General features: G+C 40.8%; 1 protein-coding gene and 1 pseudogene across 9 annotated transcripts in view; both read right to left on the bottom strand.

The window, feature by feature from the left end:
* Nucleotides 1-25,925, bottom strand: part of LOC128584883 (general vesicular transport factor p115-like) — a 92,487-nt gene that overhangs the window by 20,532 nt on the left and 46,030 nt on the right. For all 8 annotated transcript variants that reach the window (XM_053590158.1, XM_053590160.1, XM_053590165.1 and 5 more), the window contains 6 exons: nt 22,582-22,702; nt 12,279-12,457; nt 7,725-7,865; nt 4,097-4,185; nt 3,210-3,364; nt 1,541-1,752 (listed from right to left, as the gene is read on the bottom strand). In XM_053590158.1, the coding sequence (XP_053446133.1) occupies nt 1,541-1,752; nt 3,210-3,364; nt 4,097-4,185; nt 7,725-7,865; nt 12,279-12,457; nt 22,582-22,702 (897 nt within the window). The remainder of the gene's footprint in view (nt 1-1,540; nt 1,753-3,209; nt 3,365-4,096; nt 4,186-7,724; nt 7,866-12,278; nt 12,458-22,581; nt 22,703-25,925) is intronic.
* Nucleotides 23,643-25,378, bottom strand: LOC128584893 (protein cornichon homolog 1-like; annotated as a pseudogene). Its single transcript, XR_008379759.1, has one exon. The product of XR_008379759.1 is annotated as a protein cornichon homolog 1-like (transcript).

Genomic DNA, 25,925 nt, shown 5'->3' with positions numbered 1-25,925 from the left:
ATAAAAAAAAATCTCTCAATATTTTTTCACAGTCCCTTATCTATAAACCCAATAATTTGAGACTGTCTAGTTCTAATCACTTATTATGTAAAATTGACAGATATGAGGATAAAGAATTTTATAGCACTATAATTATTAATACTTAAAAGTAAGGAAGACACCATCTCCATTAGCATTTCTTACTATGCATTCATTGTAATAATAATGTTATGGAAAAATACGTGCTGATGCTGGTCAAACAGTTGGTTTGGCTTTTAAAAAAGCTAAGCTACTTTCTTTTTTTTTTTTGTAGAGACAGAGTTCCACTGTACCGCCCTCGGGTAGAGTGCCGTGGCGTCACACGGCTCACAGCAACCTCCAGCTCTTGGGCTTACGCGATTCTCTTGCCTCAGCCTCCCGAGCAGCTGGGACTATAGGTGCCCGCCACAACGCCCGGCTAAGCTAAGCTACTTTCAATAGACAGCAACATGAGAAGGAATGGAATAGTATTACATAAGTATATTAATACTTAAAATACTAATGCTAGTATATTAATAAGTATTAACACGTGAAAATTTTAAGGTAGTTTTTTTAACCACTAAAACACAAAATAAGTTTTCAACTGAAGTAGACCAATTTTAAACAACATTCTGCTACCTTTCCACTATAGTTAATTTTTAAGCTTTCACTTATAACTTCTACTAATGGGCACTAATGTTTTCTTAAAAGCTCCAAATAAGAAAGAAAAATTCAACGAGGGTGACAAAGTTAAAAACTAAGGTAGGACACAATACATTATTGTTTAGAGTGGGTAGGACAAATTCTACTGCTAGAGTAGTGGTTAGAGAAATTTTATTTTTTTTGGAATAGCCATTTTAGACTTATCTACTATTTACTCTCCCTGAGTGATTCTGAATGTTGATGACATTGTGGCTTTGCAAAATTGTTCAACAGCAAGGCAAATCATGTTAGTAATTACGAAGTGCCTAGCATTTACATGTCAATAAAGCTTCATTGTTTTCATTAAGAGTCCAAAGGAGTGATAATATTTTTAGTAACCTTTTCTCACACCCTCTTAGGTAAATTACATGCCTCAGGGACTTGTGGATTTGAGAACTCACAAAGGACAAGGGGGTATACTGTGTAACTTTACACACAATGGACTCCTATTCCCATTTTCTTTCTGGATGATCAATTGCTCTGAGAAGAGAAAGGGAGATGCACAGTTCTGAACCTCTCTATTCCATTCCCTCTTGTAAACTAACCTGAATTTCATTATTGAGAAAATGACATGCAAGAACGCTGTAGATGAATCTAAAAAGAAACCCCCAAAATAGCTGTCAGCTCACAATATGTTTCCCTCCTGATACAGATTCCAATAGGAATATTTATCACTTTCTATTCACTAAACTGTTTCAGGTTACAATGAACCAATGAGCAGACAAGTCTGCTCTCTTTTTCATCAGCATCTTCTAAGGGCACCCTGGAATCCCTGTATCACTAGCATCAAAATGTACAGCTAGAACTTCTTCCCCTAGAGAAGTTTCACGCAATACCATACCTGTGAAAGGATGTTGGTGCACTGCTGTAGTAAAGAGACTGGAGGGTTGCCAACACTTGTAGCAAGTTGAACCCTGAGCAACTGTTCTTTCTGGGTAGCATTTTCTTGCAAAGCATGGGCGAGGGCCACAGCAGCACACCAGTTTGAAAGTGAATCAGTAGAAAACAAACCTCCACACAGTAATTGACCAGCTGAGACTGAATTACCTGTTGCTACAAAGATGGACCACAGATGATAAAAACACATTAAATTTTGACTATGTGGGAATAAAACAAATTTTTATAAATTGCTTTCTATACATACAAAAATAATTATTTTCAAAACAAAAACGATTAAGGGTTGCGCCTGTGGCTCAGTCGGTAAGGCGCCGGCCCCATATACCGAGGGTGGCGGGTTCAAGCCCGGCCCCGGCCAAACTGCAACCAAAAAATGGCCGGGCGTTGTGGCGGGTGCCTGTAGTCCCAGCTACCCAGGAGGCTGAGGCAGGAGAATCGCTTAAGCCCAGGAGCTGGAGGTTGCTGTGAGCTATGTGAGGCCACGGCACTCTACCAAGGGCCATAAAGTGAGACTCTGTCTCTACAAAAAAAAACAAAAATGATTAAGGGGATTGGGATGCTCTCACTGAATGGCACGGGGGGGGGGGGGGTGTTTGGACACCTTTTGTGTGTAGGACAGAACCACAAAAGGGACTCTACCTAACAAAATCAAGTATCTTGACCTGGTTGCTTGTACCTCTGCATTAAAATAAATTTACTTAAAAAACAAAAACAAAAATGGTAAGAGAAAGGTACCTTGGAAGAAAAGTAGCAGAACAAAGAAACAGAAGTTATCTCTTTATCTGCAATGTTCTGAAGAGAAGTGTTTTAGATTTTGGATTTTCACATTTGGAATGCTCAACCTGTGTAGAACACTTCAGGCAGCATACCGATGATGGTAATACCTTAATTAAAAGCATTTCTAAAACAAATAGAGGGAACTGCCACATTTTAACAATTCCACTATATCCAAGTCTAATTTTCAGATTTATGGTAAATCATTTGTCACAGTTATAAACTTTTTACCAAAAAAAAATTTTGGTAAAACAGATTTAAATTTTGACAAAAAAGGGAGGGGGATATAAAATTAAAAGGAGCTCTCCTGACGTTTCCAATTGTTGAAGTTAACAAAGGTAAATATTTCAATAATTTAAGTAAAATGAAATATTTAAAGAATTCACAGAAAGAGCAATAACTCCACCCTATACTGGAACAATAGACCAAAATGTTCAGTGTGATTAAGTGGTAATATCTGTCTTTACAGTGATAATTATAATTACAGTAGCTTCTGTTTATTGGCATCTATTATATGCCGGGTACGTAAGTGCTTAATGTATGTAATTTAATTGCATGAATCCTCGCAGTATTCATAATGGGGTACTATCCCCATGTATAGATGAGTATTATCTCCCCCATAACTTGAGAAGGCTCAAGTTAAACAAGAGAAGCAGAAATTCTACAATGCAAACTGCGGTCTGACTCCAAAGCTTGTTCTCTAAACTTATTTGTAATCCTTGGACCTCAGTTTTTTTTTCTAAATGTACAAAGTATTTTAGGCTAACTCACAGAAAGATTCATTTAAAAGCTCAAAAGACATTTACTTTCTAACACGGAAAGTGAACAGAATCATTTACCATCAATGGTGGAAGGCAGAAGTGTCGACACGATTTCTCCTTGCCCCTTCTGGTTTTTATATAAGAAACACTGGAAACAGTAGAGCACAGCACAGCGCAGGACAAATGGCTGCCTCTCATTAACCATGGACATGAGCAGCACTACAATAGCTGGTCTGTTGCATTTAAAAAGAAAAGAATAAAATGAAACACTGCAACCCATGTACACAAACCAACAGCGAGTCATTTTTGTTGGTAGAAGAATCACGACCCGAACACCAGCAAGTTAAGTATTTCCATTTCACAGAAAACTGTGGCTGAGAAGTGAAGTAACTTGTCTGCTTAAGGCACACAACTAGGATGTGGAAGAGGTGATGTCTGAACCTAAACATCTGAGTTCCAAAGATACACGCTTTTCCAAACATCAGTATTTGGCAGGCACAGTGGCTCATGCCTGCAATCCTGGCACGGAGGGAGGTCAAAGTGGGAGGAATGCTTTATTTAGCCCAGTAGGTCAAGACCAGTCTAAGCAATATAGCAAGACCACCTCTACAAAAAATGTAAAAATTTGCTGGTGCAGTGGTGCATGCCAATTGTCCCAGCAACTTGGGAGAGTGAGGCAGGAGGATAGCTTGAGGTAGGAATCTGAGGTTGCCAGGAGCTATGATGACACCACTGCATTCTAGGCCAGGCAACAGAGGGAGACCTTGCCTCAAAATAAACAAAACAAAAAAACCCACCAAAAACCAAAAAACAAAACCCAGTATTTATCTTATCGGATAATTCCTAGCTTCAAAACATATAATTGAACTTCATTAAATATAGTAAGATGTGTACTTGAGCTATATTAACAACCCAAAATAAGTTTTTACTTCCTCAGAGGAATCTCAGTTACTCCCTCTTCCTACCTTGGTGGGTTTGAAGGTGCATTTACTGATGCAAAGTAGTCTTGGTTTACTTGGCAGCCGCGAATAACTTCTGATACAGTATTTATGGTCTGTTAAGAAGAGAAAAAAAAGAACATTAGAGAAAGTAAGTCAAGGAAGAAAACTTGTTTTCAAAAGAAGAAAATATTATGTCCTATTTTTAAGTCCAAAATTCAGGCCCCCCCCCCCCAAAAATCAATAACAACATTATAATCTTACAAAACTTCAAAAAATTTTAAACAGTAAGCAGGGGCCTCTCATTAAAAATAACACTTGAACATATGCATTTAAAATCTCAAGAAACTGAAATAAATAATACCTTTTAATAAAGAAGAGTAATCCATTTCTACAAAACAAGAAAAGATGTTTTAAAGTAAAATCAGAGGTCTAGGCTCACTGGCTCACACCTGTGATCCTAATATCAGAGCGGTGGGAGGATACCTTGAGCTCAGGAGTTCAACACCACCCTGAGCAAGAAAGAGTGAGACCCTGTCTCTACTAAAAATAGAAACATTAGCTGCGTGTTGTGGCAAGTACCTATAGTCCCAGCTACTTGGGAAGCTAAGGCAGAAGGATTGCTCAAACTGGGAAGTGAGGTTGCTGTGAGCAAGGCCGACGCCATGACACATTAGCCTGGGCAATAGAGTGAGACCCTGCCCCAAAACAAAAAAAATCAGAGGCCGGGTGTGGTGGCTCAAGCCTGTAGTCCCAGCGCTGTGGGAGGCCGACGCGGAGGATTGCCTGAGCTCAGAGGTTCGAGACCAGTGTGAGCAGTAGTGAGCCAGAGTACGACCCTGTCTCTACTAACATCAAAAACAGCGGGACAGAGCATTGCCAGAGGAAGAAGAAAATGAACAGCAAAAAAGAGTACTTCAAACGAAGAAGAATGAACAAGCAAGCTGAAATTAAAAATAAAAAAAATTGGGCAGCGCTTGTGGCTCAGTGAATAGGGCGCTGACCCCATATGCCGAGGGTGGCGGGTTCAGACCCAGCCCCGGCCAAACTGCAACAAAAAATAGCCGGGCCCTGTGGTGGGCGCCTGTAATCCCAGCTACTGGGGAGGCTGAGGCAAGAGAATCACCTAAGTCCAGGAGCTGGAGGTTGCTGTGAGCTGTGATGCCACAACACTCTACCAAGGGCGATAAAGTGAGACTCTGTCTCTACAAAAAAAAAAATAATAAAAAAATTAAAATAAAAAAATTAAAAAAAATCAGAGAACAGATTTAAAATGTAACAAATTAAAAATTCAATATAAGAACGTAAGTTAAAAAAACACCAATAAAGTAAAATAAAAAGACAAATTATATTTCAAAACATATTATACAAAATAAACATCTACAACTTGTATTTGTCTATTAAAAATCAATGAATTTTTTTTTTTTGTAGAGACAGAGTCTCACTTTACTGCCCTTGGTAGAGTGCCGTGGCATCACACGGCTCACAGCAACCTCCAGCTCTTGGGCTTATGTGATTCTCTTGCCTCAGCCTCCCAAGCAGCTGGGACTACAGGCACCCGCCACAACGCCCGGCTATTTTTTTTGTTGCAGTTTGGCCGGGGCTGGGTTTGAACCCACCACCCTTGGCATATGGGGCCGGCGCCCTACTCACTGAGCCACAGGCGCTGCCCAAAAATCAATTAATTTTTAAACAAGACAAACTAGGTCCAGAAAGTCTAACAATGTAATTAATTTAAGAGTTGCAGTTTAGCTGGGTCCTGTGACTCATGCCTGTAATCCCAGCACTCTGGGAGGCCAAGGCAGGTGGGCTGCCTGAGCTCAGCAGTTTGAGACCAGACTGAGCAAGAGCGAGACCCCATCTCTAAAAATAGCCAGGTGTCATAGTGGGAGCCTGTAGTCCTAGCTACTTGGAGGCTGAGGCAAGAGGATCACTTGAGCCCAAGAGTTTGAGGTTGCTGTGAGCTAAGACACCACTGCACTCTACCCAGGGTGACAGAGTAAGACTCTGTTTTAATTAAAAAACAAAAACAAAACAACAACTGCAGAAAGACAACATTAAAGAGAAGAGAAAATTATCAAGGAATACTAAAAACATCCTCAGAACTGTAGGCGTATGTCTCTAGCTGAAAGTGCCCAGTGAGTAGCAAAATATAATTAGGAATGGGGGTAAGATCTTGAAAAGGCCATGCACAGCACATCCTCAGTAAATTTCAAAAAAAAAAAGGATCTCTGAAGTTTCCACAGAGAAAAAGCAGGTCATATTTAAAAAAAAAAAAGGGTTGTTTGGATTCAGAAGGACTTGAATGACTTCAGACTTCTTAATAGCAACACAGGAATGATGTTCTGAAAACCAAGTGTTAGTGATTTCCAACCCTGAATTCCACACCTAGCCGAACAATAAATTAACTCTGACGTTTTCAGCCGTAAAAAGCTATAAGAAATTCTCTTATCATTTACTCTTTAGGAAATTAAGGAAAATTAGATAGTGAACCAAAGGATAGAGGAAAACATATGGGATCCAGGAGTCCAAGTCAAGAGGGAGGTAAAAGGAATTCCTAGGCGGATGGCAAAGTCCCAGGATAAGTGGCGTGTGGCAGAACTCAAGCCCACGTGGGAGCGGGAGGATGCAGGGTTTCCAAAGGCCTTAGGTGGGCTGTGGGCTGTGAAGCCTACGAGAGCACTGACACGCAGACAGACAGCAAGTCAGTGAAGTGAAAGAACACAATCGTAACTCAGGACAGAGAAAGAGATCAGAGAGAGGGCTCTGTTTGGCTTAGCAGGGACAGCACTATTATGGTTCTAATAATAGAAACCCTGACCACTGGTTTAAATGTAAATTCCATAAAGTAATTATGGGGTGACATGAGAAAGTAATATTCCCTTTACTTTTAATGAGCATGTGTTAATTTGAGAAAAATAAAAAAAATTAAATAAACTAAACTTCCTTTCTTCTAACTAAGTTCTTTTTCTTATAGGTAAGAAACAGAAAATGCCATCCACCAAGGAAAAGAATTTACTATTCAATGAACCTACTTGTTGAATTAGACTAAGTCACTATGTTCTCAAAAATCAAAACATGAATAATACTGTGCATTCCAGTTGAATACAATAAAAATGACAAACCTTCTAGATGGATCTGCTAAGCTTTAACATTATTTAGAGCCAGGTGGGGTGACTCACACCTATAATCTTAGCACTCTGGGAGGCTGAGGTGGTTGGATTGCTTGAGCTCAGGAGTTGGAGACCAGCAAGACCCTGTCTTCTAAAAAAAACAGCTGGACATTGTGGTGGGCACCTGTAGTCCCTGCTACTTAGGAGGCTGAGGCAAGAGGATCCCTTGAGTCTAAGAGTTTGAGGTTGCTGTGAGCTATGTGATGCCACAACACTCTACTGAGGGCCACAAAGTGAGACTCTGTCTCAAAAAACCAACACAAACAAAACATTATTTATATACTACAAAATTTGAAGAATGAGAATATCTTTGGGAGTCGATACTGTGAACAATATGCTTATTACATTTTAAGAAGATCAGTAAAGAATTTAAGATTAAAAAAAAGTTAGCCATTAAATTACTGTTTTTCCTTCAGCCAATATCTAATTCCTGCTAGGACTCCTGATTTTGACTTCCACAGAGCAGACATGACTCAGCTCACCTCAGTCAGGATATCCGCAGGCACCCGGGTAGCCATCAGGATGGTGCACAGCTGCTGCAGCAGCCCGCACTGAAACATGGCTTTCTGGCAGCTGCTGGTAGCACCAGGAGGGTTGTTGGGACATACCAATACACGAACAACCTGTAAAAGAAAGAGAAAACACTCTGTCTTTTAAAGATGTGAAAAGGCTATAGGAAAATCTGATCTACGTGAATTAGGAAGTCTCTCCTGCTCAGCTAGATCTAGGAGTTTCTTTTTTCCTCTGTGTTTACCTGGCAATAGTTCTGTTACAGTACATACTGCATCATGCTATTTTGCTTAAGGTTGTCTCCTTTAGCTAACTGAATTCCCAGAGAATAGAAACTGCCTTGGTCATTTTGTAACCCCCAACAAGCACAGTATTTGTTGCAGTTTGGCCGGGGCTGGGTTTGAACCCGCCACCCTCGGCATATGGGGCCGGCGCCCTACCCGCTGAGCCACAGGCGCCGCCCCAAGCACAGTATTTGTAAATGAGCAAGTTACAGGCTGGCAGATTTCTTATCAAAGGATGAACCACCTAATAACACAGCAGGTCTGAAAATGGAACAGCCTTTCCCCCTAAACTGTAAATATTTAAAGAGGCTAAAAGCAACAAAGATATGGCGGAAGATTCGTGCGTTAGGCAAAAGGTTGATCTTGTTGACTGTTGGTGTCAATTAAATCTCTATCATTCTATGATTACTCTGAACCTGAGATTTCAGAAACATGAAAAAAGTCATCCTAAACAACTATTTAGCATACTTAATAATATATCCCATTTTACATGTACTTTGTATCTTAAAACTAGTTACATGTGTATGTATGTACAAAATCTTACACACATGTATCAAGATCAAATGGAATATTTATAATACTTTGTTAACGACAAAGCTCTGTACAAATGTTGTGATATCACAGACTAAAACGATTTTATCACTACAGTGGGCACATACTACATACCATAGATTGTGACCTCACTAAGAATGTGGAAATTTTCTAGGGGAGCAGCAAAACATTAAAAAAAACGAGTTTGGGGGCAGCGCCTGTGGCTCAAAGGAGTAGGGTGCCGGCCCCACATGCAGGAGGTGGCAGGTTCAAACCCAGCCCCGGCCAAAAACTGCAAAAAAAAAAAAAAAAAGAGTTTGAAAAGTGTTATTTTTATTGTTGGTGAATAAAGAGGTGACCAGAAATCAGTAAAATTTGAAAAAAATCTCAATCAGTAGTTCAGTAAGTAATGAAAAAACAGATGTCTGGCTTAGCAGCCATTCTTAAAGACACTGAGAAATTGACATCACTGAAGAGAGGCTTCCGAGTTACACTGGCTGCAGTCCTGGGACTTTTCTAGTCAGACTTTTTTTTTTGGAGAGACACAGTCTCACTGTACCGCCCTCAGCAGAGTGCCGTGGCATCACACGGCTCACAGCAACCTCTTACTCTTGGGCTTACGCGATTCTCTTGCCTCAGCCTCCCGAGTAGCTAGGACTACAGGCGCCTGCCACAACACCTGGCTATTTTTTTGTTGCAGTTTGGCCGGGGCTGGGTTTGAACCCGCCACCCTCGGCATATGGGGCCGGTGCCCTACTCACTGAGCCACAGGCGCTGCCCTCTAGTCAGACTTTTCACGATTTTTTTTTTACACCCCTTTCTTTTATTTCCCTGCTACCTCCACTATTTTTCTTTCTTTCTTCTTTTTCCTTTTACTTCCTTCTTCTCTCTCTTTTCCTTACTTTCTTTTCCCTTTTCTGAGTATTTAAAGGAAATATCAAACAATACACGTATATCATTTCTCTCCTAAGTAATTCTGTATGCATCTCTAACTAGTAAGGATTTCTGCTTTGGTAGAAATGTACTCTCCCTATGTTGCCCAGGCTCTTAAAATCTTGGCCTCAAGCAATCCTTCCAGCCTCAGCCTCCCAAAGTGTTGTAGTTACAGGCAGGACCACCATGCCCAGCCTGATATGGATTTTTGAAAACATAATAATTATGCCATTATTTTACCTTAAAAAAAAACACACACACACACAATTTTTTTACTACCATCTAATAGGAATTGAGTATCTTTACTGATGATGAGTAAAGAAAAAGGAATTATGGGTGGCACCTGTGGCTCAGTGAGTAGGGCACCGGCCCCATATACAGAGGGTGGCGGGTTCAAACTCGGCCCTGGCCAAACTGCAATAAAAAAATAGCCAGGCATTGTGGCAGGCTCCTGTAGTCCCAGCTGCTTGGGAGGCTGAGGCAGGAGAATCGCCTAAGCCCAGGAGTTGGAGGTTGTTGTGAGCTGTGTGAGGCTATGGCACTCTACCGAGGGCCATAAAGTGAGACTCTGTCTCTACAAAAAAAAAAAAGAAAAAGGAATTATGAAATTTCTAGATGACAGAGAAGTAGGAAGGACAGTGAAGACGGAAGGCTGAAGAGGATAAGAAGATAAAGGAAGATCCAATAACATGCAAACACATGATATATCATCAACAAGGGATGGACTTCTACTGTTCCCAAAAAGCAAAAGTAGAAGAAATTTGTAGATGTTATGTAAAGATAGACTTTGATTTAATATATAGATTAATCCTAATAATCAACACTCCCCTACAAGGAAAAAGATTATCTCATAAGGTAATGAGGTTTCTGAGAGTCACGGGCAATACTGTCCAACCATGGCATAGAAGGGGTTCCTGTAGGGACAGGAAGGAGAGCTTGTCATAAAGATATGGAGTTCCATGAAAAATTTAAAATTATTTTATGCCTAAAAACTTTTTCAAAAGATGTTTCCCCTAAATTTAACCATGACAATAATTGTTATGATGAATAATTCCAATTAGGACATATATATACAAACAGGAAAACAATAAGGTATTTTTATTTGGTGTATAATAGTCAACTTGATATACAAGCAACCAACCTAAATAAAGCTATAAAGAATGAAAACTCTAAGAGGTGGAATAGTGGAATATAACCTGTGACCTGTAAAGTCATAAATGACTCAACTACTCAATGGTAGAAAATACATTAAAATGAATTAAACACAATTCCTTTGCTTGGAGTTCAGGGTCTTCAAGACTAATAAAGAGAGAAAAGCTTTATTAAGTTAGGAAACGCTACTTCTTTATACACTTTTTTAAAGCAAAGAATACTTAAAGAACCACTCAGTATGTAACTAGAATATTGTATTATTGAGGACTCAGCGACCACATTCTATAAAATACTTCTGAAAGTTTTAAGCATATTCTAAATAGAGTAACTACATTAATTTGTAATCCAAAGCATGCTGCTTTTTTTGTCAAAGAAGACACCATTAGTGATTACAAAATGAATAATATACCAGGGAACTGGCCATGATGCCACTGTAATTATCAATCAATCCTATGTAGGCAACTTCCAGGGCAAGGAATGATATTCAGACTCTTAATTTACTAGAGAGATTGGCCATTTAGCTTTAAAGTGCACAACAGCAGAGACACAGGTGCAATCCAGAGACATTCAAAGACCAAAAGATTACTAGAGAATTCGTAAGTGGGGAGGATGGTATAAACTTAAGAGTTTGGAGAAGGGGAATTCAATAAAGGAACAAATGAGTGAAATTATTTAAAGAACTTCAAAATTTTTTCTGATGAGGAAATCATTTGGGATCCTACTGTCCTCACTTTTATTATCACCACTGAGCTTTTACCATAAAGCTTTAATAAAGTCACAGGTAAGACCAGGCATGGTTGCTCACACCTGTAATCCTACCACTTTGGGAGGTCAAGGTGGGGGAATCGCTTGAGGCCAGGAGTTCAAGACAAGCCTGAGCAACAAGGCTGGTTCAAGAGCAGCAAGACCCCATCTCCACAAAAAATACAAAATTAGCTGGGCATGGTGGTATGTAACTATAGTCCCAGCTACTCAGGAGGCTGAGGCAGAAGGATCATTTGAGCCCAGGAGTTTGAGGCTGTAGCAAGCTCTAACGATGCCACTGCACTCTAGCCAAAGCAACAGAGTGAGAAAGAAAGAAAAGAAAGAAAGAGAAGAGAAGAAATCACAGGTGATTTGTCAATTTAATTTGTACTGTATTTAAAACTCAGGACTATTAATTTGGGGGAGTAAGGACAGTATTATTCATTTCCTAGTATCCAAGGCCTAGCTCTCAGTAAATGTTTACTGAATGAATGATAACTTATTATTTTGAATATTAAAATTATACTAGACACCTAGTTGAAAAAGGAAGATTTTAAAAATTTGAAACAACAATATAACCTATTATTCCCTAAAGCAAAATTCATCAGGAAACTACATATCTGTTTTTGCTTTAAAATAATACAGCAGAGTAAGAGAGAAGAATAAGAGATAAAACAAAATTGCAAGATGTTAATAATTGTCAAGGTTGAGTAGGTGGGTGGGATCTGAGTATAACTTCAAATTTCCACATTTAAAGAGTTTTTTAAAAGCCCACCTGAAACCAACTGAATGTCCTGCATTTATCAAATACAAGAAATATTCTTTTCTTCAAAAAGACCAATGTCAAAATTCTTCTCGCATTCACATCTAAGGACAGTATACCTGTAGCATTAGATGCAGACTGGTCACTTTCTGTGCAGACCAGCCAGAATTGTCATCTCCAACTTCAAACCAAGGTTTCATACGCTGAATATATGAGCCTTCTTTAAAAAAATTTTGATTGGAATTGTTGTTTTTTAACAAGTTTTGGAGCAAAATCAAACAATCTTCTACTACTATTCCTGGGGAAAGAATGTAAAATAAAGTGTTAAGGCTGATAAAATCTGATAGAAAATTCAACCCCTAGACCAGGCGTCCTCAAACCGCGGCCCGCGGGCCACATGAAGCGGTGTGATTGTATTTGTTCCTGTTTTGCTTTTTACTTCAAAACAAGGTATGTGCAGTGTGCATAGGAATTTGTTCATAGTTTTTTTTTTTAAACTATAGTCCGGCCCTCCAAGGGTCTGAGGGACAGTGAATTGGCCCCCTGTTTAAAAAGTTTGAGGACGCCTGCCCTAGACATTTAAAAAAAGATAAACCTCCACGCTCAGCATCTCTGTAGTATGGGAAGGCAGATGGCCTGCTCCAACTTCTGACTGCCCTGGACACAATTTGCAAACTCCTAAGGTAGGTCCCCACTTTGTTGTCTTGAATTCTATGCTCAACTATCCACTCACCTCAGGAACTGATAAATCTTCTTCAAATCCCAGCTTAGACATTACTTCTTCAGGAATGGTTATCAAGACTGTGAACAGGTTATGATCACCAGCTACATGCTGCAGAGGGCATCATGCTCCTTTTAATATTAGGTAGTGTCTATCTTCTCCACTACACTGTAATTTGCCAGCACCCTACTTAGCTCTGTGTCCTCAGCAGAGACAGAGACAAAACTGTGTCTCATTTTGGTCTCTAAGAAGCTCTTGGTACTGTCTGCACATCTCTTCTTTGAAACATCCCTTGGCTTCTAGAACACTACTCTCCTGATTTCTCTACAGTTTTCCTGCTGCTCCTTAGGCTATTTTCTCATGGCTCCTTTTGTCCTTTTCCATTTCTGCTTAGAACATACCACTCTCCAGAGCAATCGCCTCCACACTGCCGCTTCCACGGTCACCACACAAAAACTCTCCTACTGATCTCCACTTCACCAAATACTAAGTTCACCAATGACCTGTCTCTTCAGTGAGACACTGACTGACGCTAGACGCCCTTAGCCAGTACGCTCGTCTGGCACATCCCAGTGGAACTTTGTTCCCACTAGTGCAGCTGTATGTTTACAACAATCAACTGCTTTTTAAAAAAATTAACAGACTTTATTTTTTAGAATAGTTTTGGGTTTTCGGAAAGACTGAGCACAAGGAAAGAGTTCTCAGACACAGGCCTGCTTGCAGATAACTTGTTTGGTTCCAGATCACTGCAATGAGTAGTCACAATAAACCAAGTACACAAACTTTTTGGTTCCCAAGACATATAAAAGTTGTGTTCACACTATGATGTAATCAGTCTATTAAGTGTTCAATACCCTTCCTTTATGTCCAAAAAAGCCCTGATTAAAAATATTTCTAAAAATTGCTAACAATCCTCTGAGCCTTTAGCAAGCTGTTTCACCTTTTTGCTGCTGGAGGGTTTTACCTCCATGTTCATGGCTACTGACAGACCAGGGTGGTGGCTGCTGAAGGCTGCCCTGGCTGTCAATTTCTTTGTTTTTTTTTGGTAGAGACAGAGTTTCACTTTATGGCCCTTGGTAGAGTGCCGTGGCGTCACACAGCTCACAGCAACCTCCAACTCCTGGGCTTAGGCGATTCTCCTGCCTCAGCCTCACGAGTAGCTGGGACTACAGGCGCCCGCCACAACACCTGGCTATTTTTTTGTTGCAGTTTGGCTGGGGCTGGGTTTGAACCCGCCACCCTCGGTATATGGGGCCGGCACCCTGCTCACTGAGCCACAGGCGCCGCCCATGTTTTTTTTTTTTTTTTTTTGGCAGTTTTTGGCCAGGGCTGGGTTTGAACCTGCCACCTCTGGCATATGGGGCTGGTGCTCTAGCCCTTTGAGCCACAGGCACCGCCCGGCTGTCAATTTCTTAAAATAAGACAGCAATGGAGCTGCATTGATTGATTCATCCTTTTGTAACGATTTTCTGTAGCACACAATGCTACCTGATAGCATTTACCCACAGCAGAACTTCTTTCAAATTGGAGTCAATCCTCTCAAACCCTGCCACTGCTTTATGAATTTAGGTAATATTCTAAATACTTTGCTGTCATTTCAACAGTGTTCATGACATCTCTATCAGAAGCAGATTCATCTCAAGAGACCACTTTCTTTGCTCATCCACAAGAAACAGTAACTCATCCATTCAAATTTTCCATGTCACAAGGTTGCAGCAACTCGTTTGCATCTTCAGGCTCCACTTCTAATTCTAGTCCTCTTGTTATTTCTATCACATTTGCAGTTACTTCCTATATAAAAGTCTTGAATCTCTTTTTTTTTTATAGAGACAGAGTCTCACTTTATGGCCCTTGGTAGAGTGCCGTGGCCTCACACAGCTCACAGCAACCTCCAACTCCTGGGCTTAAGCGATTCTCTTGCCTCAGCCTCCCGAGTAGCTGGGACTACAGGCGCCCGCCACAACGCCCGGCTATTTTTTTGGTTGCAGTTTGGCCGGAGCCGGCTCTGAACCCACCACCCTGGGTATATGGGGCTGGCGCCCTACTGACTGAGCCACAGGCGCCGCCCCCAAAGTCTTGAATCTCTTAAAATCATCCATGAAGGTTACAATCAACTTTCCCCAAACTCCTGTTAAAACTGATATTTTAATCCCCAATGAATGTTCTTAATGGCATCAAGAATGAATCCTTCCCAGAAGGTTGCCAATTTACTCTGCCCAGATTCATCAGAACAATCACTATGACAGCTATAGACTTACAAAATGTTATTTCTTTTTTTTTTTTGTTTGTTTGTTTGTTGTTTTTTTTTGGCTGGGGCTGGGTTTGAACCCACCACCTCCGGCATATGGGACCGGCGCCCTACTCCTTGAGCCACAGGCGCCGCCCTAAAATGTTATTTCTTAAATAGTAAGACATGGAAACAGAAATTACCCCTTGATCCATCGGCTACAGAACGGATGTTGTGCTAGCAGCATGAAAACAACTTCTGTCTCTGTGCACATCTCCATCAGAGCTCGGGGTGACTAGGTACATTATCAATAAGCAGTAGTGTTTGAAAGAAAAATTTTCTGAGCAGTGGGAGTCAACAGCGGGATTCAAAATACTCAGTGAATCATGCTATAAACAGATGTGCTATATCACCTAGGCTTTGTTGTTCTTTATAGATCACAGGCAGAGTTGATTAAGGATAATTCTTAGGGGCCCTGGGATTTTTCAGAATGGTCAACAAGCATTGGGTTTAACTTAAAGTCATCAGATACATTGGCCCCTAACGAGTCAGCCTGTCCTTTGAAGCTTTGAAGTCAGCCACTGACTTCTCTCTAGCTATGGAAGTCCTAGATGGCACCTTCTTCCAAAAAGCTGTTTGAAAACCTGTTGTTTAGCACAGCCACCTTCACCAGTGACCTCAGCTGGATCTTCTGGAGAACTCGCTGCAGCTTCCCCATTAGCAGTTCATCTTGAATTTGTCATGGAGACGGCTTCTTTCCTTAACCCTCGTGAACCAATCTTTGCTAGCTCCAAACATTCCTTCTGCAATTTCCTCACCTTTCTCTGACTCCACAGAATTGAAGAGTTAGGGTCTTGCTCTGGATTAGATTTTGGATAAGGAAATGTTGTGGTTTGTCGTCTATCCAGATCACTAAAACTTTTTATCAGTGATAAGACTGGTTTACTCTGTTCTTTCTTTTTTCCTAATCCAAAATAATTTGCTATGACCAGGCACAGTGGTTCATGCCTGTAATCCCAGTATTCTGGGAGCTGAGGCAGGTGGATTGCTTGAGCTCAGGAGTTCAAGACCAGCCTGAGCAAGAGTGAGACTCTGTCTCTACTAAAAACAGAAGAACTACCTAGGTTGTCATGGTGGGCACCTGCAGTCTCACCTACTTGGGAGGCTGAGATAAGAGGATCACTTGACCCCAAGAGTTTGAAGTTGCTGTGAACTGTGATGCCCGGCACTCTACTCAGGGCAACAGACTGAGACTCTGTCTCAAAACAAAAAATAATTTGCCTTATGTTTTGCTTTCTTATCATCTGTGTGTTCAATGGAGCAGCACTTTTAACTTTTTTCAAGAACTTTTCCTTTGCATTCACAACCTGGCTAACTGGCACAAAAGGCCTAGCTTTCCGCCTATCTCAGCTTTTGATACTCCTTCCTCACTAAACTTAAAATCATTTCTAGTTTGTGGTATACAGGGAGAAATGTGTGACTCTTACTTTTACTTGAACACTTAAGAGGCTGTTGTAGGGTTATTAATTAATTAGCCTAATTTCAGTATTGTTGTGTCTCAAGGAATAGGGAGCCCAATGAAAGAGGGAGACTTGGTGGAGAAAATGGAATAGTCACAACAAAAACTAACATTTATGCTTAAGTTTGCTGTCTAAAATGGGCACAAAGTAGCATCAAAGATCACTCACTGATCACTAAAACAGACACAGTAATAATGAAAAGTTTGAAATATTGTGAGAACGACCGAAACGTGACACAGAGACATGGAGTGAGCAGGTGCTGTTAGAGAAATGGAGCCAGCAGACCTACTCAGTGCCGTGTTGATACAAACCCTCAATTTGTGAAAAAAATGCAGCAGATGTTAAATGCAGTGAATCAGGAATACCTCTACTCTCCTCCTCCCCCACCGTTAACATTTAACGTCTTGCACTAGTGAAGGACACTTGTTACAACTCCCGAATGAGTACTGATGCACTGTCATAAAAGCCCACAGTTAAGATCAGAGTTCACTTTTTGTGCTGTGAAACTCTAAGAGCTTTGACACATGTATAATCTCCTGTATCTACCATTACAGTATCACACAGAATAATTTCACTACCACTAAAAATACGCTGTACTCTTTTATTTATCCCTTTTGTCCTCTACACCCTAAATCCCTGGAAACCAGTGATCTATACTTTTACTGTCTCTAGGGTTTTGCCTGAGTGTCAGATAGGGTTGACCCTCGGCTGACATGGGCTTGAACTGCACAGGTCCACTTACGCTTGGATCTCCTTTGGTCTCTGCCACTCCTGAAACAGCAAGGCCAGCCCCTCCTCCTCAGCCCACCCAGTGTGAAGACAGCCGAGATGAAGACCTTTATCATAGCCCGCTTCCATTTTGTCAATAGTAAATACATTTTCTCTTCCCTATGATTATTTGAAATAATATTTTCTTTTCTCTAGCTCACTTTAAGAATACAGAACAGAAAACATAGAAAATATATACTAATTGACTATGTTATTGGTAAGGCTCCTAGTAAACCTAAGCTATTAGTAGCTGTGGTTTTAGAAAGTCATAAGTTCCATGTGGCTTTTCTCCTGTGCCAGGGTGTGATCCCCTTTACTGCACTGTCCAAGCATCCGCTGCAGTTAGAATCATACATTATGTAGCATTTTCAGACTGGCTCATTTTACTCAGCAATATGCACTTCATGTCTGTTCAGGGTTTGACAACTTTTTTTTTTTTTTTTGCTAAATAATATTCCACTGTAAGGATGTGGTATACTTTGTTTATCCACTCAAATACTACAGCATCCGTCCCCAACCTTTTTGGCACAAGGGACTGGTTTCAAAAAAGACGAGTTTTCCACAGAGCAAGGGGAACAGGGGGTGGGAGTGGATTCAGGATGATTCAAGTACATTGTATCTCCAGCTCAGAACATCAAGCATGACATTCTCACAAGGAGCCATGGCCTAGATCCCTCCCATGCGCTCCTGTGAGAATCTGATGCTGCTGCTGATCTGACAGGAGGCGGAGCTCTGGGGTATGTGAAACAATGAGGAGCAGCTGCAAATACAGATGAAGCTCCGGTCAGCCACTCACCTCGTGCTGTACAGCCTGGTTCCCAGCAGGCCCCAGACCAGCACCAGCTCATGGCCCTGAGGCTGGGGTCCTCAGTACTCAAGGACATTTTGATTGCTTCCAAGTTTAGGCAATTATGAACAAAGCTGCTATAAACGTTCATGTGCATGTTTTTGTGTGGACATAATTCTGAAACTAATTTGGGAAAATATCAAGGAGTATGATTGTTGGATCATATGAGGTCTGACAGTTAAGTTAGCGAACTTGTCCTAGAAAAGTTCTACACAGATCATTGCTGAGTATGATTATGGTTACCTTTGAAGCACACCCCTTGGTAAGCTATGCACTGATACCAGTGCCTCGTCCATCCTTCCTTCAAAGCAATTTTGGAATACTTTTTCTGGAATGACCATCAAAGCTGTCATCATATTACCCTGGATATCCTGAATGTCATCAAAATGTCTTCCTTCGATATTTCCTTTATCTTTGAGTAAAGAAAAAAGTCACTGGGTGCCAGGTCAGGCAAATAGGGAGGATATTCCAATACAAGCTAAAAACTCCCTCACAGAGAGTGCTGTGTGAGCTGGTGCATTGTCCTAATGCAAGAGTCATGAGTTCTTGTCCAAGATTCAGTTAAGATTTTCTTAACTATCTCTCTATTAATGTTTACTTGGTCTGCTGTGTTTCTCACAGTCACATGACAATTTTGATAATTCAACGAATTTTTGCAACGATTCATCAGTGACACTTTTGCCAAGTAGAACCAGAAATTTATGAATGTTTGTTTGTTGCTCTAATTCAAGCTCTGACATTCTTGTGACAGCACACAAAAACATTCAACGATAATGAACGCCACTCAGCAAGACACCCAGGTTGACACGAACACAGCTGTGGTGGCAAGTTCACAAATGTAATTGTCAGACCTTGTGTGGTAACCCTGTATTTATCTCTGTAAGGACTGTCAGACTGTTTTCCAGAGTGGTTTCACCATGTGCATTACCATCAGCAGGGAAGGGTTTCTGTAGCTGTCTGTCCTCAACAGCCCTTAGTGCTGCCAGTGTTCTTTTGATTTTCCTCATCCTAACAAGTGTGCACTGGTATCACTGTTTTAATTTGCAGCTAACATCATGTAATCTTGAGCATCTTTTCATATGCTTATATTTGCTGGCTGTATATCTTCTTTAGTGAGATGTCTATTCAGATCTTATGGCCATTTTAAAATTGGGTTGTTTTCTAATTGCTGAGTTTTAAGAGTTCTTGGAATATTTTGGACAGAAGTCTTTTTTCAGATACATGTTTTGCAATATTTCCTCTAAGTCTTTTCATTCTCTTAAGTGTCTTTTGCAGGGCACACATCCTTTGTTTATTTATTTATTTTTGAGACAGAGTCTCACTTTGTCACCCTTGGTAGAGTACTGTGGCCTCACAGCTCACAGCAACCTCCAAGTCTTGGGCTGAAGTGATTCTCTTGCTTCAGCCTCTGAGTAGCTGCGACTACGGTGCCCGCCAAAACACCCAGCTATTTTTTGTTGCAGTTGCCACTGCTACAGTTTTAGCTGGCTGGGGCTGGGCCTGAACCCGCCACCCTTGGCATATGGGGCCGGCGCCCTACCTGCTGAGCCACAGGTGCTGCCCTAATTTTTTTATTTCATAAATCATGCTTTCATGATTATGTCATCATCATCATTGTATTTAAGAGTCAATTGTTTTATTCAAAAAACATGTTACTTGCACTAGTTATTAATATGACATAAACTACCAAATAGAAGTGTGAAAACAGTTATTCTTAAGAAAACTAAATTTAAGTCTTTGGCAAAACTCAATGAAAACAAGTCACTAAAAATAATTATTAAGGCCACACACAGTGGCTCTCAGAACATCAGGCATGAGATGTAATGCTGTAATCCTTGCACTCTGGGAGGCTGCAGTGGGTGGCTCACCTAAGTTCAGGAGATCGAGATCAGCCTGAGCAATAGTGAGACTCTGTCTCTATTACAAATAGAAAAACTAGCCGGGCATTGTGGTGGATGCCTGTAGTTCCAGCTCCTCGGGGAGGCTGAGGCAAGAGGATCACTTGAGCCCATGAGTTTGAGGTTGCTGTGAGCTGTGATACCACAGCACTCTACCCAGGGTAACAGTGAGACTCTCTCTCTCTCCATAAAAAAAAAAAAAAAAAATCCCCAAACCGAAATCAACTGTTAAGGGATGGATAATATGATTCTAAAAGATAAGGTAAGGAAAGTAGTTGTAAAAACCTAGAAGGCTCCCACACTTCATTTTTAAAAAACCAAAATGCAAATTCTACACAATGTACATAAGGAAAATGATGGAAAGCTCTAATCAGCAGATGCATTTTTGAAGAACAAGTTCTGGCTCTGACTGAAAAGATCAATGTACACTTTTATTTACTACATTTAACTTAAAATATTTAAGGTGCACATTTTAAACGCCTCTTAAGAAAGACTGATGTAACCAGTCATCTGTCCTGATTCCAAGTCTCCTCTCCTCCTGCTGTGAACCACATGGACCCTCAGCTCAGGAGGAGGAACCACTACATCCACCTCTTAGGCAGGACCATAAACCTCCACTAAGTAAGGTCTGCCCTCAGAAGGAGCTGACGGGTCTGGAGGAAAAGGCCTGTCAAAGCCCTCACTGTCACTGGCAGGTCTTTCTCCCAGGCTCTAGTGGACCCTGGAACCCTGAAGGCCACTATCACTTATAAAGAGCCATTGAAACTGGTCTCAGCAACCCTGGAGATCAGCTAGTTTCCCCTCTCCTTAAAAACCCATTTTCCTCACTCACCTCCTAAAGTCTACCCCTCTCCAGTAAGCTTTCCCATTGTTGCATGTTGCAATGCTTCGTGTTTCCTCTCCCCTCCTTTCAAACCCATTCATGACCCTATCTCAAACTCTCACATGTTGGTTGATAAATGCTCCTGTACTCTAAATTACAATTTTTTGAAATTCTCCTTTTCTTCAAAGAACCCGTTTTATCCTGCAACCTTCTCAAGTGAAAGCAGTTCATGCTCTCAATCCTGTGCATTGGGGAGTCGGGATGTTAACTCCATGCTCCTCTAGGCAGACTACTTTCCAGAGACCACAGTTCCTTTATCCTCTCATATAAAAACCCCTGTTCCCTTGAGGATGAGGCTATCTGGCTGTACCATCTCTCACTATGCTCACTGTAGTTATGTAACAAATTTGTGGTCACTGCTCTTTGTTCACTGGAAACATTACTGGCAGCTCACTTTATGAGGTCTTCTTTCTTTAAGTGCTGCTGTCAGCCTTCACTTTAATTTCAACAACAACCCATTTAACACCTGGACCTCCCAGTTCCATTGCCTCACCTTCAGGGACAATCCTCATCCTCTTAGTACAATCTCTTATCTCTGTGGCTCAGGTATTCTCAACTTATCTGTTCCACAAATTCCCTGAGAATTTCAACCCTTTAACCAGACACCTTTCCCCCTTTTTAGAAGCTCCTGTCTTTACTTCTTTCCTTATTCAGCTTAGATTGTATAGATCTTCCCTTCTTCCGCTCTACAGATAATGTTAAGTTTTCCTGCCTCCTTGTCTTTTTTTTTGTAGAGACAGAGTCTCACTGTACCACCCTCGGGTAGAGTGCCGTGGCGTCACACTGCTCACAGCAACCTCTAACTCTTGGGCGTAGGCGATTCCCTTGCCTCAGCCTCCCGAGTAGCTGGGACTACAGGCGCCCGCCACAACGCCCGGCTATTTTTCTGTTGCAGTTTGGCCAGGGCTGGGTCCGAACCTGCCACCCTCGGCATACGGGGCCGGCGCCCTACTCACTGAGCCACAGGCGCCGCCTGCCTCCTTGTCTTTTTATAGCACCTTCCTTTCCACATGTGTCCCCACGCAGCCTAGTTCTACCGGGGGGAGGGAGGGAGCAGCTCATACTGCTGTGAAGTCATGATGGACGCCCTCATGGGTCCTTTACCCCTGACTAGTATCTTCCAATTACAGTGGTTAACTGCCTCTCCTATTCTCCAAAAGGTGACTTCTAACTTTCTCCACCGATTCTCAGCTGTGTCCTCCCTCTTCACTTTCAGCATCTGGCTTGGCCTTCAACTTAACTCCTCATCACCAAATCTGCAAAAGGGCCTCCATATTAATCCATGCCTAAAGAAAAACAGGGGAGATGTGACAATGCAGTATTTGAAGAGATATAGCTGTGATTTTCCAGAAATGATCAGACATCAACCTGGATTGCAGAAGCCTAATAAATACCAAACAGGACAAATGAAAGGATATCCATACTCAGAATGCTGCAGGGAAAGGAGACAGAGAGTATGAAGTGTGAGTTCCAACTTCTCCCTCCAGTCATGTTCTCTAGAGCCCAACAATTTAGTAAGTACAAAAGCAATCTCTTCACAAATCTCTTCATACTATACCTCCATCACTGTTCCCCTCCTCTGTAATAATGTCCAACAGTCTCTCAAAGGCATTTTCAAAAGCAACAATTTTCTGGATTGCTCCATTGCTTCTTGTTAGTGCCTGTAGTAGCAGAACACCCTTAAGGAGGAAGAAAGACAGTGTTTAGTGGAATACAGCATTTACAAGACATTTTAAAATCACAGAAGTTTCATAAGCCAACTCCTTTACTTTACTTATGGGGAGAACAAGCACAGAAAAGTTAAGCAAACTCCCTATGGTTGTAGACTTCCAAGGGACAGGGCCTAGACTAGAATCCACGTCTAACAGTTCCTAACTCACTTCTCTTTTCACAGTACAAAAGAAAGATACAACAATTCTTCCATATTCATCAATTACTACATAGCTTTCACTATAGGTTAAGAGAGTTGACCATAATTAGATCTGCCTTGGGAATGGCAATTTACATGCCTCATAGGAGTAATAATGGAAGGCTGTCTTTCAATGTGAACCAACAAACACTGTCACCTATGAGAGAAAGTTCAGAAATCCTTGTAAATATCTAGCCACCAAATTCCCAAAACTTGATTCTAAATCAAAAGAAAAAGGAAGAAAATTCATGGCTTATGAATGGTACACCCAACATAAGACAATTCACAGCAGTCTTTGCATCTTTTAGTTTTTCCTAGCTAGACTTAGTTCATTGATTTTGCAATCTCTTTATCATTCACTGCTATCCATTTTTGCTCATTTTTGTATCAATCAAGTATGTTATGAGCCCCTAAGCATGAGACAGTATCATGATGGTAAAAAGAGACAGCAAATATTTTGTGTAAAAAGCACAGCTTATTACTTGACAGCAAGAATAGCAGCACAGGTCATTCAAAAGTTCTTCAGAGGCAAATTCATTGTTGGTATTGGTACTAGGCAGATAAGTGTTCACATGAGACCAAAATGTCCACAGCCTTACTGAGTTCATGCCACTTAGTTCAAACTGACTGTCAAGATTCAACACTAAGATTAAGAAGGCGAAAGTGGTTATTTTTAGATGCCAAATTCTCCCTCTTTTTTTTTTTTGGAATTTTAATTTCAGAGTTTTATTGTATTGCACTAAAGGGACAGCGGGACGGTTATACAATTTTCTTTGTTTTTAAAATCTAAAGTACTTGCAAATTCTTAAGAATACCTTTACCACCAGATTAGAATAGTAAGCATAAGAACAAAGTTCTTAATAAGCAATGTTTTACAAATAAAAACACATTCAAAATAGCTTTAAATGCATTCTTCACAAGCAATTCAGCATATTTTTATATCATGTTCATTTATGCTTAAGAATTAAAGCAAGTATATTTGTTACTCTGGTGGAAATACAGGAAATCTCTCATTCATGCAATATACAGGGATAATATTCAAGTCAAAGGGAAAAAAAATTACACTCTTATTCTTGTAAACGTGCCCATATATGATCATCTCCATGATATCTGGGGAAACCCGAGACATTTCCCACCTCAGATACATATTCCAGCTCATCATAGCACCTGATACATACAGCTGATTTGTAACTAGATGTGTTTCAATAAAACCAAAACGAGCCCTACAAGTTCCTATGAACCAGAGCTTCCAATGGACTAGGACAGTCAGGGATCAGTGCAGTCATCCAGAGGGTTGGGGCTGTTCCTTAAGGAGTGCAAGTTCAAACCTGCCAATTCTGGAGGTAATCACTTCATATTAATTTATACGTAATTCCACTTAAATTCTTTATCCGAGTATAACATATGAAAACAGTCTTTCCACAAGCAAAAAATGTGGAAACATTTAAAAAATAAGGAGTCATTTTTTTAAAGTAACTGAGCAGATTCCATAGGCTACTCTTGGAAACAGGATCTTGCTGGATAGAACCCTTCATCTGGAGGCTTTTTGCATGCACTTAACTGGACCGATTCTTCCGTGTGTTGTTCTAAGAGCTCACCAAAACATAGATCATGCCGTATAGGTAGTAAAAAAATGCTAGAAGATAAAAAGCTAATTTGCACCATCCTTCTTTCTGACAATATGCTAGAATGTCCACATTCATGATGGTGGTGGGGTTATAGAGCCCGGGTCCGCTCATCACTGGTCTACTCATATACGGGATTCAGGGTATTACACTGGTCTATGGGATTCTTGTAATCAGTCTTCAGCTCATCAAATGCTATAATGTGCCAGATGGCGAAGAAGATGAGCGTGGCGGTGAGCAGCAGCGCCAGCATGTAGCAGAAGGCCGCGAACGTGAACCCCATGGCCGGGGAGGAGCAGGGAGCAGCGCCGGTGCCAGCGGAGAAAGGCGGTGCACGGCCCTCTGGGTAAAACCATTCACTTCCCTTGGCCACAGCCGCGACAGCCGCCTGCCGCGGCACTAGATGCCAAATTCTCCCTCTTAATGCTGCCAACTTGGGTTTAAATGCTATCGAAGGGAAGAAGAAATACAGAGGAAAGAAATCTGAGGCTCTGAGATAAAGGGGGTTTAAAACTGACTGCCTACTTACCAGTTGTGTAACTGAAAGCAAATTACATAAATCACGTATAGTAATGTATGCAACTAATGTTATTAGGCTGATAATATCTTTATATAGGGTTTTTATAAAGACTAAAAGAGATAAAATATTAATACCTTCTATAGAGCTCACTATATTTTAAATTCTCAGTAAATGTTAGCTTATTTTCCCATTATCCTCTTTCATAGGTCTACTGAAATTTAAAAAAAAATGGCTTTTAGAACATGTAAAAACCAAAAATCTATACATTACAACAAAAACAGAACTTAATCCCAACTGTAAAATTAATGAAATTCAAAATAAATCATCATTTTATTTCTCTCAAAAATTGAAAGAAAAAAGGGTGAGTTAAAGAAAAATAATACATTTAAGAACCAAGATAATGAGTTCAACACGGTGGCTAATGCCTGTAATGTTGAGCTTAACAGTTCAAGACCAGCCTGAGCAAGAGCAATACCCAGTTTTTACTAAAAACAGAAAAATAGCCAGGCATTGTGACAAGTGCTTGGTGTCACAGCTACTCGGGAGGCTGAAGCAGAAGGAACACTTGAACCCAGGAGTTTGAGGTTGCTGTGAGCTATGATGCCACATTACCCTAGCCTGTGCAATAGAGTAAGACTCTGTCTCAGAAAAAAAAAAAGAACCAAGATAACACAGTTATTAAAAAGGAATGATTTTATATCTGGAAATAAAAATTATAATGTATTAATAGGGAAAGTTAGAGATATTTATTTATTATTATTATTTTTTTGAGACAGAGACTCAAGCTGTGTCCTAGGTAGAGTGCTGTGGCGTCACAGCTCACAGCAACCTCAAACTCCCGCCAGCCT

This window comes from Nycticebus coucang, chromosome 4 (genome assembly GCF_027406575.1).
Source record: "Nycticebus coucang isolate mNycCou1 chromosome 4, mNycCou1.pri, whole genome shotgun sequence".
Taxonomy (NCBI): domain Eukaryota; kingdom Metazoa; phylum Chordata; class Mammalia; order Primates; family Lorisidae; genus Nycticebus; species Nycticebus coucang.
This window is presented reverse-complemented; position numbering and strand designations above follow the sequence as displayed.